Source organism: Rutidosis leptorrhynchoides, chromosome 3, assembly GCF_046630445.1.
Source record: "Rutidosis leptorrhynchoides isolate AG116_Rl617_1_P2 chromosome 3, CSIRO_AGI_Rlap_v1, whole genome shotgun sequence".
NCBI classification, from domain to species: domain Eukaryota; kingdom Viridiplantae; phylum Streptophyta; class Magnoliopsida; order Asterales; family Asteraceae; genus Rutidosis; species Rutidosis leptorrhynchoides.
In genome coordinates this window covers 467792182-467805746 of record NC_092335.1, presented here as the reverse complement: position 1 = coordinate 467805746, position 13565 = coordinate 467792182, and the positions used below count along the sequence as shown (strand labels likewise).

General features: G+C 35.4%; 2 protein-coding genes across 3 annotated transcripts; one reads left to right on the top strand and one right to left on the bottom strand.

The window, feature by feature from the left end:
- Window positions 1-7278: 7278 nt before the first annotated feature.
- LOC139898093 (F-box/kelch-repeat protein At1g22040) lies at window positions 7279-8988 on the top strand. The gene has a single exon (XM_071880806.1). It carries the CDS (start codon window positions 7379-7381, stop codon window positions 8762-8764), a length of 1386 nt encoding a protein of 461 aa, XP_071736907.1. The 5' UTR covers window positions 7279-7378; the 3' UTR covers window positions 8765-8988.
- A 680-nt stretch (window positions 8989-9668) lies between these two features.
- LOC139898092 (probable LRR receptor-like serine/threonine-protein kinase At5g10290) lies at window positions 9669-13143 on the bottom strand. 2 transcript variants are annotated; one of them, XM_071880804.1, is made up of 4 exons: window positions 11962-13140; window positions 11558-11881; window positions 10160-10542; window positions 9669-10070 (listed from the first exon to the last, which is right to left on the bottom strand). In XM_071880804.1, the coding sequence occupies exons 1-4, from the start codon at window positions 13031-13033 to the stop codon at window positions 9759-9761; spliced, it is 2091 nt and encodes a 696-aa protein (XP_071736905.1). In that variant the 5' UTR covers window positions 13034-13140; the 3' UTR covers window positions 9669-9758. The 2 variants fall into 2 exon arrangements, with proteins under 2 accessions (XP_071736905.1, XP_071736906.1); XM_071880805.1 differs by having other exon boundaries at window positions 9950-10085; window positions 11962-13143.
- Window positions 13144-13565: the final 422 nt, after the last annotated feature.

Sequence of the window (13565 nt, the reverse complement as noted above, 5' to 3'; positions counted from 1 at the left end):
CGAGTATTACCTACCCGTTAAAGATTTCACAATTAATACTTTGTACAAAAGAATTTTTTTTTATTACCATCTTTATGAAAATATATGTATGTATATTTTCTTCAGATGTAATACAGATTTGATGAGTTAATATCATATTAAGCTCATTTGATTTTTGAATTGAATGAATAATCTCTAAAACATTAAGGATTACATAATCTTCGCGGAGTATTTCACTAATGAAATCAATACTTCATTATTTATTCTTATTCCTCGGTGAAGGATGTTGATGCTCGTGGAATTCTTATGAACTTCATAAGTTATAAATGATGTTTTCTAGAAAGTTTTGAGTACATCGAAGATAAAAGTGTAAAATCAAACATGTAATTGATTAATACACTAAGTTCATTATGAAATGGAATTCATTGAGTTGAAACAGATATTTGTAGTTAACGATGGTTAAGTTGTTAACGAAGGATGTACATCATAGCATATTAGTAATATGAATTAACCGAGTAGTATCTACCCCTTAAAATTCACATGTAATAGCTTAGTACGAAAAGATTCATGATGGTTTTAAAATTTATATATATAAGATATACATATAAATTCTTTAGATGAATTGAGTTATTACTTCATAACTCATTGATACAATATACTCGTTGTTGACTCGTAATGATGTCCACGGTGCTTTCTTGAACTGACGGAGCTTGTGATGTTAGAGGTGCTGCTGATTCTGACGATGTTGACAGCACTGACTTTGCTGGTGAGGCTAAGGGTATTGTTGATGCTGTTGGTAAAACAAGTCTAGCTTGTATCTTACACCATTCGGATAAGGGTTTCTACTCTATCTGATTTAGGGTTAAGGCTAGAATAGATAATCTCTAAACTTTAGAAATTACATAATCACCATAGAATGTTTCTCCGATGAAGTTATGAATCCATACTTCATCGTTTGTCATTGCTGGTACTTCTTGGTACCTATGGTGCGTATGACGTTGATAACCGAGGTACAAATTGTGATGTTGAGGCGTGTGATGCGGATGTGGTTGTTGGTGGTGGTAATGATCCTGTTGGTGTGGATGATGGTGGTACCGGTTATGCTACGGGTGCTGTTGCTGGTGTTCGTAACCCTTGCACCATATTCTCCAAAGCCACTACCCGAGCACGAAGCTCGTTGACTTCTTCTATTATACCGGGATGATTGGTGGTTCGGAGGATCGGATAAATAAGATTTATAATATGGGATAGTATATAATCATGATGAGATACTTTGGAAATGAGATAGAAAATAGTATTACGAATAGGTTTGCCGGTAAGTGCTTCAGGTTCTTCGCCAAGAGGTGAATGTGGTGGATGAAAGGGATCACCTTCTTCTTGTCTCCAATGATTAAGTAGGCTACGAACCCATCCCCAATTCATCCAGAATAGGTGTTGGTTGATTGGTTGATCCATTCCGGTTACACTTTCTTCAGAGTTCAGGTGAATATCCATATCGGAATAGCTGTCGGAATTTAAGGAATTTGAACTAGATACGGGATCCATCTTGTATAATTAGAGAGATAATTTTTGATATGAAATAGATTATAGAATTTGATTGGTACTCTTCAATACATAATTTACATATGTATATATAATGCCAAAATCCCGTAAATTACGGAGAGATTTTCGGAAGATGGCAGTCAAAGTTTACTATAATAGATATGTCAAGATATGAATTTTGTCTATACACTATCTATGCAATCAATGCAATAAGATGCGTTTAGACTTAAGATGATAGACAGGTAATTTCTGACAAGAAATGATAAGCAAAACTTTTGACATGCAGACACAGTCGAAGTCCAGACTTACTAATGCATCCTAACAACTATCAGTTAGATACACTTATGGAAGACCTGGTTCACTAGGACCAACGCTCTGATAGCAACTGTGACGATCGCTCCAAATCCATATGGAAGAACACGTCATTCATCGATTTCATTGCGAGGTATTTGACCTCTATATGATACGTTTTGTAAACATTGCATTCTCTTGAAAAGGCACACCATAAATGAATATTTAAATCAAAGGTTTTCGACATCTGATGATTTTTACATATAGACAATCACCGTAAATAATAGTTACAATAGTAATTCCGTTGACAATGCAGTCAAAATAAAATTCATGGTGATGATTTGGTGAATGCAACGTTTCCTTGATAAATATGCCATGTAAGACTCCATGCACATAGCTTGTCTAACATATAAGCAAACAGCGGAAGACTTCTAGGGAACCTGAGAATAAACATGCTAACAAGTGTCAACACAAAGGTTGGTGAGTTCATAGTTTTAGTGTTTCGCATAATCTGTATATAAAGGTGGATCACAAGATTTCAGTTGTTTCATCCGAAACGTTTATCAATAGATTATATAAAAGTGGATCACAAGATTTCAGTTGTTTCATCCAGAAACGTTTATCAATAGATTCTACATAACAGAGCACCCTGGTAACTAAACTTTAACGTTATAATGATAAATACCCCATTCGTTTTAATACACGCAAACCAACGTGTCCTAAACTCAAATAACACACGTCCGTTAAAAGGCTAGCGTTCTAGCTCGGACGGGGATGTCAAGCCCTATGGATCCATATACTGTTATTCGCGCCCACCAGTCCACATCCTATGTACTGGCAGTTACTAGTTACCAAAGCTAAGAGATTTTCGGTTTAAACTCAGTGTAGAATTAAGTATGTACTTGTATCCATTGCGTTTAAAATAAATTGCATGTATTCTCAGCCCAAAAATATATATTGCAAAAGCAATTAAAAAGGAAGCAAATGAAACTCACCTTAGCAGCACATAAGGTCATTTACCAAAAAGTGACCGAAACTCGGAATGCAAAATTAACCGTAGATCTCAACGTATCAATATTGTGATTCAATATTGTAGGAAAGTACGTAGACGCAACGGAGATGATAAATACTAGTTTGACTCACGAGCAAAACACTTGAACAATACTCAAAACCTCCTTAGTAATAACCCATAGTTTCCTTAGCTCTATCCCGCTTGAAAACCCATTTTGAAAGTGACACCCTCATGACCTCGTCGTAGTATTTTAAGTGTTATAATTAGTAATAATAATAATACTAATAATAATAATAAAATAAATAATAATAATAATCTTAATAATAATAATATTAATAATAATAATATTAATAATATTAATATAAATAATAAATAATAATAATATTAGAGGGAGTAGTATATGTGAAATTTAAACTCGAGCAGAAACTGGCCTTTTATAGGCAACTTTTTGGAATCTGATGCCCATGCGATCGCATGGGTTTTTAGTGTATTTTCCATGCGATCGCATGGCCGCCTGATCCAGCTCAAAATGTTTTTGTTTTCTTGTTTGTCGACATATTATTATATAATATATATAATATATATAATTTAAATAATTAATTATATATTATATTAAATTCATGTGCATAGTTGACTTGTAATTTTCTTTCCGATGACTCGTACGTTGTCACTCGACTTATGTCCCGGTTCCGGTTTCTCGAACGCATTTTCGTACGCTTAGAAAACTCGCAATTTACGTTTTGTGACTCGTACCTTTGTCAAAATATAGTCTTAAATTATCAATAAACTATATCATTCAAAGTGTATCTTAAACTTTCGAGTGTTTTGGTCATTTACTTCTATAAATCATTGTCTCACTATTTGTTAATATATATATAAAATAACAAATTGTTTTATGACCAAGTTAATATATATTTTCAACATTCATAAACACGTTTTAAATATACGTCACAAGTTATTCATATAATTAATATTCCAACTTATCATATATATTCAAATAAATATTTAAACCAATAAGTTTAATGTACGGTATCAAACAATTAATACATTGTTACATTTTCAAGTTATAGTATATATATATATATATATATATATATATATATATATATATATATATATATATATATATATATATATATATATATAATTGTTCGCGAATCGTCAAGAATAACCGAAAGGAATTTGAATATATGAAAGTAGTTCAAAAATTTTGAGATTCAGTTTTACAGACTTTGCTTATCGTGTCGGAAATGTTAATCAAACAAAGATTAAGTTTAAATTTGGTCAGAAATTTCCGGGTGATCACAAGTAAAAAGGCCCAAATTAGAAAAATAAAGGGGTGCACATGGGGGAGTCGGCCAACATGGCCCAATGGGGTATTCCCGGGCTCTCGTTTTACAAAAGCGTGCAATCGTGGTCCATTTTAAGTGCCGTTTAGTCGTACCGAAGGCCCGAAATGCTAAACCGATCTTTAAAACGCAACCAATCGTTAATTTATTAAAAACCCAATAAATTAAATATTTTTAAAAAAGTTAATAATTAATAAATTAATTATTAAAATAAACCCGAGCGTTTCGTTGCTCGAAAAGCAGTTATCAAAACCGTATCGTTTTTATCGTATTTCTTTATCTGAAATATTTATTTGAATTAATATTAACCCATATTAATTATTGTAACCCTCCAAGGATCAAGTGTTTATTTAATACACATAAACACATAAAAGTTAAGTAATCGCCGTTAAATAAACTAACAGAAGGTTAACGGAAGTGACAGAAAAAGTAGGGTTGTTACATTTTCGGACTTGGTCATCGATTGCCGAGGGGTTGATGGCTAAAATGCTAGCTCCTTGAAACGCGGTTTGGAGTCTTGCTTCCTTTTTCGCATGTTATATACCCGATGCTCTTGCTTCCTTATGCTTTGAAATAGCTTCCAAAGCCTCATCCGCTTTTGATGATTGAGTTGAAGAACGAGTTTTGTCGGTGTCGGTACTTGTTGATCGAGCCTTCTTTTTTGCCCGTTCTCGCCCCATTGGCCTTGGAAAAGGATCATTCTCAAAAAGATCGTTTTGAGAAAGTGGAACATCAAAATCTTCATCGTCGGCATCTAAAGAAACATGACTACGCGTGCCGGGAACGTACCACTTCGCCTTATCTTTCAAAAACCGCCAAGCATCCATCATATTAAACTTTTTCCCTTTGGTATTTAGAACATAGATTTCATGGGCTCTATTCTCAACATCGAGTCACTTTCTCCGCTCCTCCTATTTCGTAGGGCTTCGTTGTAAGCGGCATTAAACTCTTGACAATTTTTGTTGATATTTCTCCATTTAGAGGACAATTGGTCATCGCCTCTATACCACACGTGCTTGTTGTTATTAAATTTCTTATAAACCGTACCCCACAACGATTCATACTTTTGCGAATTTCCCTTTCGGGAATCTTGAGAAGAATCGATCCAACATTGCGCCAACCACTCTTCTTCTTTGGTAGTCCATAGTGTGCACTTTTTTTTGAATCGGAACTTGTTCGGTACCTACATATAACATAAATAATCAAACTATATATACACATAAATAATCTATATATATATATATATATATATATATATATATATATATATATATATATATACCGAAATATTCTATATATATCCGAACTATATACATATCAAACTATTCTATATATATGCAAAATATACCGAAATATTCTATATATATCCGAACTATATATATTCTATATCAGAACTATATACATATATCAAACTATTCTATATACCGAAATATTCTATATAAATAATCAAACTATTCTATATATATATGCAAAATATTCTACAATTATATACATAAAAATATACCGAAATACTAAAAAAAAAATCAAATTAATACAAATATATACATATACCGAAAAAAACTTCATAATACAAATATATACATATAGATATACCGAAATAATAAAAAAATCAAATTAATACAAATATATACATATACATATACCGAAAATAAAAAAAAATCAAATTATACCTTTTTTTATGTTTTCGTTGTTTACGTTGTTGCGTTTCCGGCACCGAATCGACTTGAGTCACCGGACTATCCGGACGCGGAGTTTCGGGACAGGGAGATTCCGGACGCGGAGTGATCGGAGGCGGAGTTCCGAAATTGCGGGCTTGTTCAAAAAGTGAGTTTTGTTGCAACCAAACTTGATGTTGTTCTTCTGGTGTCAATGGACGATGTTGAGGCAAAAGAATTGGTATTTGTTGTAGATGGCTCGGGTGTGATGAACCTTGACCTATGTACGATCCGTACCTCAACATATCGGTGTACGAAACGTAATCGTTCGAGTATGGTGGTCTTTGGTTCGGGTATGGTGGTCTTTGATTCGGATTCGACATAGTTAGTTTAAAAAAAAAACAATTTGAAGTTGGAGATAGGAATGGTTTTGTGTGAAGAAGATAGAATTGTGTGGATGAAGATGATGATTAAAAGGGTTAAATAAAGGATTTTTTCGGGAAAAAAAAGGTAAACCGGTCAAAGTAACCGTTGGGGGACCCCGACCAATCAGTCACCGCCACCTACCCCTGACGCTACTGTTACCACGCGTTTGAAATCTGACTAACGGCCCTAATCCGTCAGCGCTGACGCCCCACTATAGGCGTCAGGGGGCGTCACCCACCGCCATCTTGTCTGACGGGACCCCTCTGACGCCGGGTTAAAATTGGTCTAAGTAAATTATTTCGATTAAACAAACCTGTAATTTCACGGGTCATTTCATGATAATTTTTTTTGGAATAATAAATTGTTAACACATAGGACACTGTACTCTTTTGAAGAAAAAGGAAACAAATCAAACGTAAGGTCACAGATGGCAGACAGTGACTGAGTGACGATGAAGTTAACAATTCCGGCGTTTTGTCAAATCCTCTACGTCCCATATTTTTTACTCAATCTATCTCCATCCCCAAAACAAAAGCCCTAATTCTTATCTCTGTTGATTATCAGGTATTATTCCATCACTTTTACTCCCAGATTTTGATTTTTAAGGCTTCGTTTGTACAAATATGAAATACCGATTCAATTTCCATTTACACCCAAAATTGTTGCTAATTTGACCCGATCTATCTATCTCTATATATCGTCTAATTGGTAAGCTTAATGTTTTTTTGATTGAATCACAGTTTCGGCGAGGTTTTAATTTTATAGATCGATTCCTGATTTGTAATATAAGTGTGTCTGCCATTGATGTTGCTGATTCATCATTTTTTACTGTTATAGGTTAACATTAATTTTAGGGATTCATGAGTTGCAATACGTGATTTTAAATTTAAATATAAATTATTTATTTATTATTGTACGGAGTAATTCATATTTCATACTGTCTGGTGGTTGGTGGAAATTATAGAGTTCACATCTTTATGAGTTTTAATGTATTTAGGTTTATTCTAACAAGCAAAGCAATATGCAGGTGAGGTTATGTGGTCAGCAATATGATTACAAAGTAGACAGTCACTTTAACCGATACAAATCATCTTCATCTTGATATACATAAAATATATATATTGATGGGAGGTTTATTGAGCTTGCATAATTGTAGACCGATCGAGACGTTTCAAGTCCCGCAGAGTGATTCTTGTAAGAGGCAGAAGACATCATCAAGTTTTTGGGATGATAAGCCTCGTTTGATTCCGAGTCTTCCTGATGAATTATCGCTCGAGATTCTCGCTCGGCTACCGAGAATTTGCTATTTGAATGTGAAAGCCGTGTCACGCAGTTGGAAATTTGCAGTAACTAGTCAAGAAATTTACAAGGTAAGGAAAGAACTAGGCACTACAGAAGAATGGCTTTACATTTTGACTAAGAATCAGGGCGATCGCCTATTTTGGCATGCATTTGACCCGGTTTCAAGAAAATGGCTAAAATTGCCACCTATTCCCAATGTACCTTCAGAAGATGATTACAAAAGAGGCTTGTCTGATTCTCGTATGTGGAACATGGTAGGATCAAGTATCAGAATTGCAGATGCAGTGAGAGGATGGCTTGGAAGAAGGGACGGTTCAGATCAAATCCCGTTTTGTGGTTGTGCTATTGGAGCCGTTGATGGTTGTCTTTATATGTTGGGCGGGTTTTCTAAAGCTGCTGCCATGACCCGTGTATGGAAATATGACCCGGTTTCAAATTGTTGGACTGAAGCAAGTTCTATGTCTGTGGGTCGAGCCTATTGCAAAACAGGTGTGTTAAATAATAAGTTATTTGTTGTTGGCGGTGTTAGTCGGGGCCGTGGCGGTTTAACACCCCTACAATCTGCTGAGGTGTATGACCCGGTAACCGAGTTATGGTCTGAAATACCAAGTATGCCCTTTTCAAAAGCACAAGTGTTACCAACGGCCTTTTTAGCAGATTTGCTTAAGCCGATTGCAACGGGGTTGACTTCTTACAGAGGAAAACTGTATGTTCCTCAGAGTTTATATTGTTGGCCGTTTTTTGTTGATGTTGGTGGTGAAGTTTATGATCCTGAGACGAATTTATGGGTCGATATGCCTACGGGTATGGGTGAAGGTTGGCCAGCTAAACAAGCAGGAACCAAATTGAGTGTGATTGTTAATGGTGATTTATATGCTTTGGATCCTTCTAGTTCATTAGAAAGTGCTAAAATTAAAGTTTATGATTATGAAAATGATTCTTGGAAAGTGGTTGAAGGTGATGTACCGATTCGTGATTTTGCAGAGTCTGAGTCGCCTTATTTGCTTGCGGGATTATTAGGTAAGTTACATGTTATTACTAAAGATGGTAATCATAACATTGCAGTTATGCAGGCTGATAAACAAAGTGGATCTGGTGAAGGAACGTCTGAATCAGCCAGATCGCCTGAATCGAATATATGGAACGTGATTGCGTCCCGGAATTTTGGGTCTACTGAACTTGTTAGTTGTCAAAATCTTGATATTTAAGAGGTATTTTTACAATGCTTGGGTTATTATTTGTATAAAGCTCCATGTTAACGTTTACATCATTGTGTATGCCTATATGGTGTGACACCGTATCAGTTGTTCATTTTCTGGTAAGTTTACTATGTGAGTATTTTTTAAAAAATGCAGGTGTGTCAAATATAGTCATCTTTTTACATGAGAATTTGAACTGTTGTAAATGGTAATCAGATATGTTCTGTTAACTTTTATTTTGTATGAAACGTTGCGTTACCAATTCACCATCATTGTAATTCGGGTTCACCATGGTCCATTCTGGTATGGGAACAGAAGAGTAAACTTTGATGTTGCTGATAAGTTGGAATTACGTGGTTTTAGATTTGTGGTTGTATATCATGCAAATTGTTTTTAATGCCGAACCAATCTAATAGATAGATAGATAGATGAAGATCCATAACTAACAAGACTATTTTGATTGGCTGAGTGATACATTCACTCATTATTTTGATACATCCACCATTTATCATTCATTAAGTACTTGTACCGTACAAGTACTTAATGCATAATATATTGTTTTGAACGCCAAACACACACACACCCATTAAATATTACACGGGTGGACTCGAACTCACAGCCTTCACAACCTCAAGGTTGATGAGTTACATACCACTATACCAGAAGCCCTTGGTAATTTAAGCATTATAAATGGTGGATGTATAAAAACATGAGTGATATATCATCATCCATTTTGATTAGCATGATCAAAGTCTTTCAAATTTATTAATTAATTATTTTCAGTTTTATACAAGTTACATGTATATTTTTTTGATTGGGTTTTACTTCACGGGTTATTACAATACCTCACATCGTGGAATTGGGTATTGTTGTTGTGAGAAATAGCTGTTGGCTATAGCTGTAAGGTATCCGTAAGATGATACTTGTAAATTTATATAATAACTGCAAGCTGTAGCTTATTTTTACATAGGTTTACTCAAATAGTAACAAAAAATGGTTTAGTTCAATCATCTGGACCAGACACTCGTTCAAGGCTAGGGTTGTGTGAATTAGGATCAATATAATAAGTAAAATTGTGTTCATGGCTAATCTCTTGTTGCAAAATCTCTTGGTTCTGCCATTGTTCCCACCTCTCAAAACCATCACCTTCAAGCATTTTAACAATTTCTGATATATTGGGTCGATTTAGTGGTGCGGATTGTGTGCACGATAGAGCAATTTTCATCAACTTTTCTACTCCATCGTTTACATAACTGCCATCTAAATCTGCATCGACTAGTGTCTCCAACTTTTTATCCTCTAGAAGTCCTTTTACCTAAACAATTTCAAACTTCATAATAAAAATGTATGAAGGCTGTATTAAGAAATGAGAATCACATCAAGTTAAAGCTGCTTAGTGCTTACCCAATCAAGCAACATGACCTCTTCGTCGTTTGCCAGTCTAGCAAGATCGAAGGCCCGCTGCCCAGTGATGAGTTCAAGAAGCATCACACCATATCCAAAAATGTCAGTTTTTTCTGAACATTTACCCGTAGAAAGATACTCAGGGGCTATATGTCCAATTGTGGTTGTAACATGTGTATCCTCATAGTCCATGAGTTTAGCTAGCCCAAAATCTCCAACTACCGCTTCAAACTCCTCATCCAACAGTATATTTGCAGCTTTTACGTCCCTGTGAATGATCTTAGGGTTACAATGTTCATGCAAATATGCAAGTCCCCTTGCGGACCCCAATGCCACTCGTTCCCTTGTTTCCCAGTTAAGTACAGCTTGCGTTTCACGTCGATCTGCAGTAATCCATCAATATAGTTGAGTAACACGTTAAAGTGGATTGTATCAAGATGGGTAATTTTGGTACGGGTCAAAACCAACCCCGGGGGGGGGGGGGGGGGGGGGGGGGGGGGACCCTCATCCAGTTTTTATTACATACTAATGTGCACGTGAAATATGATCACTATATAGATTTGAAAGGCAACTGATTATTCTATTTTGAATAAAAAAGTTCTTACATTTCACCTGAAAAGAGAATGTGCGGAATCAGAGGCACTGATCTAAAAGTCAGCCGAGTCAGCTAATGCGTCCGTTTGGCAACTAGCCAGTCCTGACTCGCTAAAAAACGTCTTAAAGGTCGGTGAACGTTAAAAAGTCGGGTGAAAGTCGGGCCTCCAGCCGGTCAAAGTTAGGTACATTTTTTTATATTAATTAAAAATTAGAATCTGTGTCATATATCTACGAAATATATACAACAGCAACAAAACTCAATCCCGCATATGCGAGGTATGGGGGAGGCGAGATGCAGACAATCTTTCCTCTATCTTTGAATAAAGAGAAGTCATTTCTCCACCCAGAGTGAAAAACACTCCAAGCAGTAGAGAAAGTCATTCCTCTCTCTCTTCGACGGATAAAGAGATTGCTGCCGAATGGAATCCGACCAATAAGTAGGAAAACAATTTTAAAAAATAAAAATAAAAAAAATAAAAAAAGGAGAGACACCATGAAAATGGTAGAATCAAATTTCCATGAGTTTGAAATTCTGTCTAGAATTCAATTTAGGCTCTAAGCGGATGTCAAGTCGCCAATAAATCGACGCTTGCTGTTGACTCAAATAATAATAGAGCCACATCTACTAAATATATATGTTTGATATATTTATGTGTAATATATATAGGTTTAACTTATTTATCACTAAAAGTCAACATTGGTCAACTCCGACTCGTTCCCGACTCGTCCCTCCAAAGTCTCGACCGACTCTTTTCCGACTCGCGACTTTTATAACCTTGATAAGAGGGCAAGTAAAAATACCTTTAAGACATGATGCAACACTACCATTGATCATGTAGGGGTAAACAAGCAATCGTTCGGTTTGTGTAATGCAAAATCCAAGCACCCTAAGTAGATTTCGATGCTCTGCCACACTGATCATTTCAACTTCAGTTTGAAACTGTAATTCACTACCTTGAAAAGGCTCCTCTTTTAGTCGTTTTACAGCCACAAAACGGCCATCGGCTAACCGTCCTTTGTAAACTTTACCAAATCCACCTTGCCCAAGAAAATAATTTCTACTAAAATTATCCGTTGCAACTTGTAATTCGCGCAACGAAAACCTTTTTAGCTGTCCCAAATGAACTGCGAATAGAGAAGATCAAATGAGTGAAAATTCACACTAGGAGCCATATTATGGATTAAATTTGTTACAATGTACTAACCAGGTATATCATAGAAATCATCTTGTGCAACCGTCATCAACTCAGCCTTGCCTGTGAAGAAATGTGTTAGCCGGTTATAGAACTTTACTTCATCACCAACTAAAATGTCTTGCAATAGAATGGAATCGAGCTTAACCACAACTTCTGCCATTGTAGGACGTTTTTTTGGTTGATTATGCAAGCACTGGGCTGCTATGCTTGCAAACTCCTTCAAGGATTTTTTTGAAATTTGTCCGATCAATCTAGGGTCGATAATCTTATTGAGTTTTCCAATTTTAATTTGGTCTTGAGCCCAAATTGCCAAACTCCATTGCTCTTCGTCAATGCTTTGATCTACCGCTTGCTTACCGGACAACACCTCAAATAGTACAACCCCAAAGGCATAAACATCGGATTTTCTTGTCAGTTTTCCACTGAAAAAATAAGATGGGTCCATATATCCAAATGTCCCTTTGACTAAGGTGCTCACAGAAGTTTTTGTTTGGTTTATTGGTCCAACTTTGGCCAACCCAAAGTCTGAAATTTTAGCATCAAAATTTGCATCCAACAAAATATTGGAGGTCTTCACATCACGATGTATGACACCTTGTTGAGTTGATGTACCTGTGTGCAGGTAATCTAACCCACGAGCTGCACCTATACATATTTTTAATCTTAGTAACCAGGATAGAGATAGATCCGTACCATTTTTTCGGAGGTGATCTTGAAGGTTTCCATTGGGCATAAACTCATAGGCTAGAACCATCTCGTTTCCTTCATTGCAATAACCAATGAGTGACACAAGATTACCATGTCGCAGCTTAGAAAGAATCTCAATTTCAGCCTCAAATTCACGGGCTCCTTGGTTAGATGTAGTTTGCAACCGTTTTAACGCAACTTGTTCTACTAAACCAATTTTGTGGTTACATTTATACACGTTACCGAAACCTCCTCGCCCAATAACTAGTTTCACATCAAAGTTGTTGGTTGCAGATTGAATCTCAGCAAGTGTGAAACGGTGACAGGTTTGGTGAGGCTGTATTATGATTGAGGAGTTTGTATCCGCATCGACAGTACGTTGAGGTAACATCATTGGCTATAATAGATTCTCCGAGCAGCTCTTCAATAGCTTCAGATTTGTTGGTCAACGGGTATATTTAGGATTTTTGCTAGTTCAGAGCACATAGTTTCAATATAAACTTTATCAGTTTATTTATATTTATATTAAATTAAATAATGGATAAAATTGTTTCAGACACTTGTATAGTACAAATATTTAATGCTAATGAATTGATCAATTATGGAAAGCCCATCCATAAACAACTTTCTTACTTTCCTTTATTCTTGAATATAAAATATAATATAATAATATTAAACTAGCTGAAGATCCACGAATTTGCGGGATTTTGTAAAGGTTTAATCAAGAGTAATGTTTATAATAAATGTATTAAATTAAAATAGTAGTGTTAGTTGTCTTATATTAAATTTAGAAATAAAAAGTAAAAAAACATAAGATTATATATATATAGAGAGAATAATATTAAAAGTTTAACATTGTGTAAAAAAAATAAACATTAAAATCACACTCTGAAGCTCCTTATATGCAACTGGCTGCCTACACGCAA

Bases quoted from the DNA above. Each gene is read 5' to 3' on its own strand.
- LOC139898092 (XM_071880804.1), bottom strand. From the start codon at position 13,033: ATGATGTTACCTCAACGTACTGTCGATGCGGATACAAACTCCTCAATC. The intron at 10,543-11,557 runs GTATTTTTACTT...GGATTACTGCAG, and splicing joins TGTTGCATCATGTCTTAAAG to ATCGACGTGAAACGCAAGCT. The intron at 10,071-10,159 runs GTAAGCACTAAG...GAAATTGTTTAG, and splicing joins AGGTCATGTTGCTTGATTGG to GTAAAAGGACTTCTAGAGGA.
- LOC139898093 (XM_071880806.1), top strand. From the start codon at position 7,379: ATGGGAGGTTTATTGAGCTTGCATAATTGTAGACCGATCGAGACGTTT.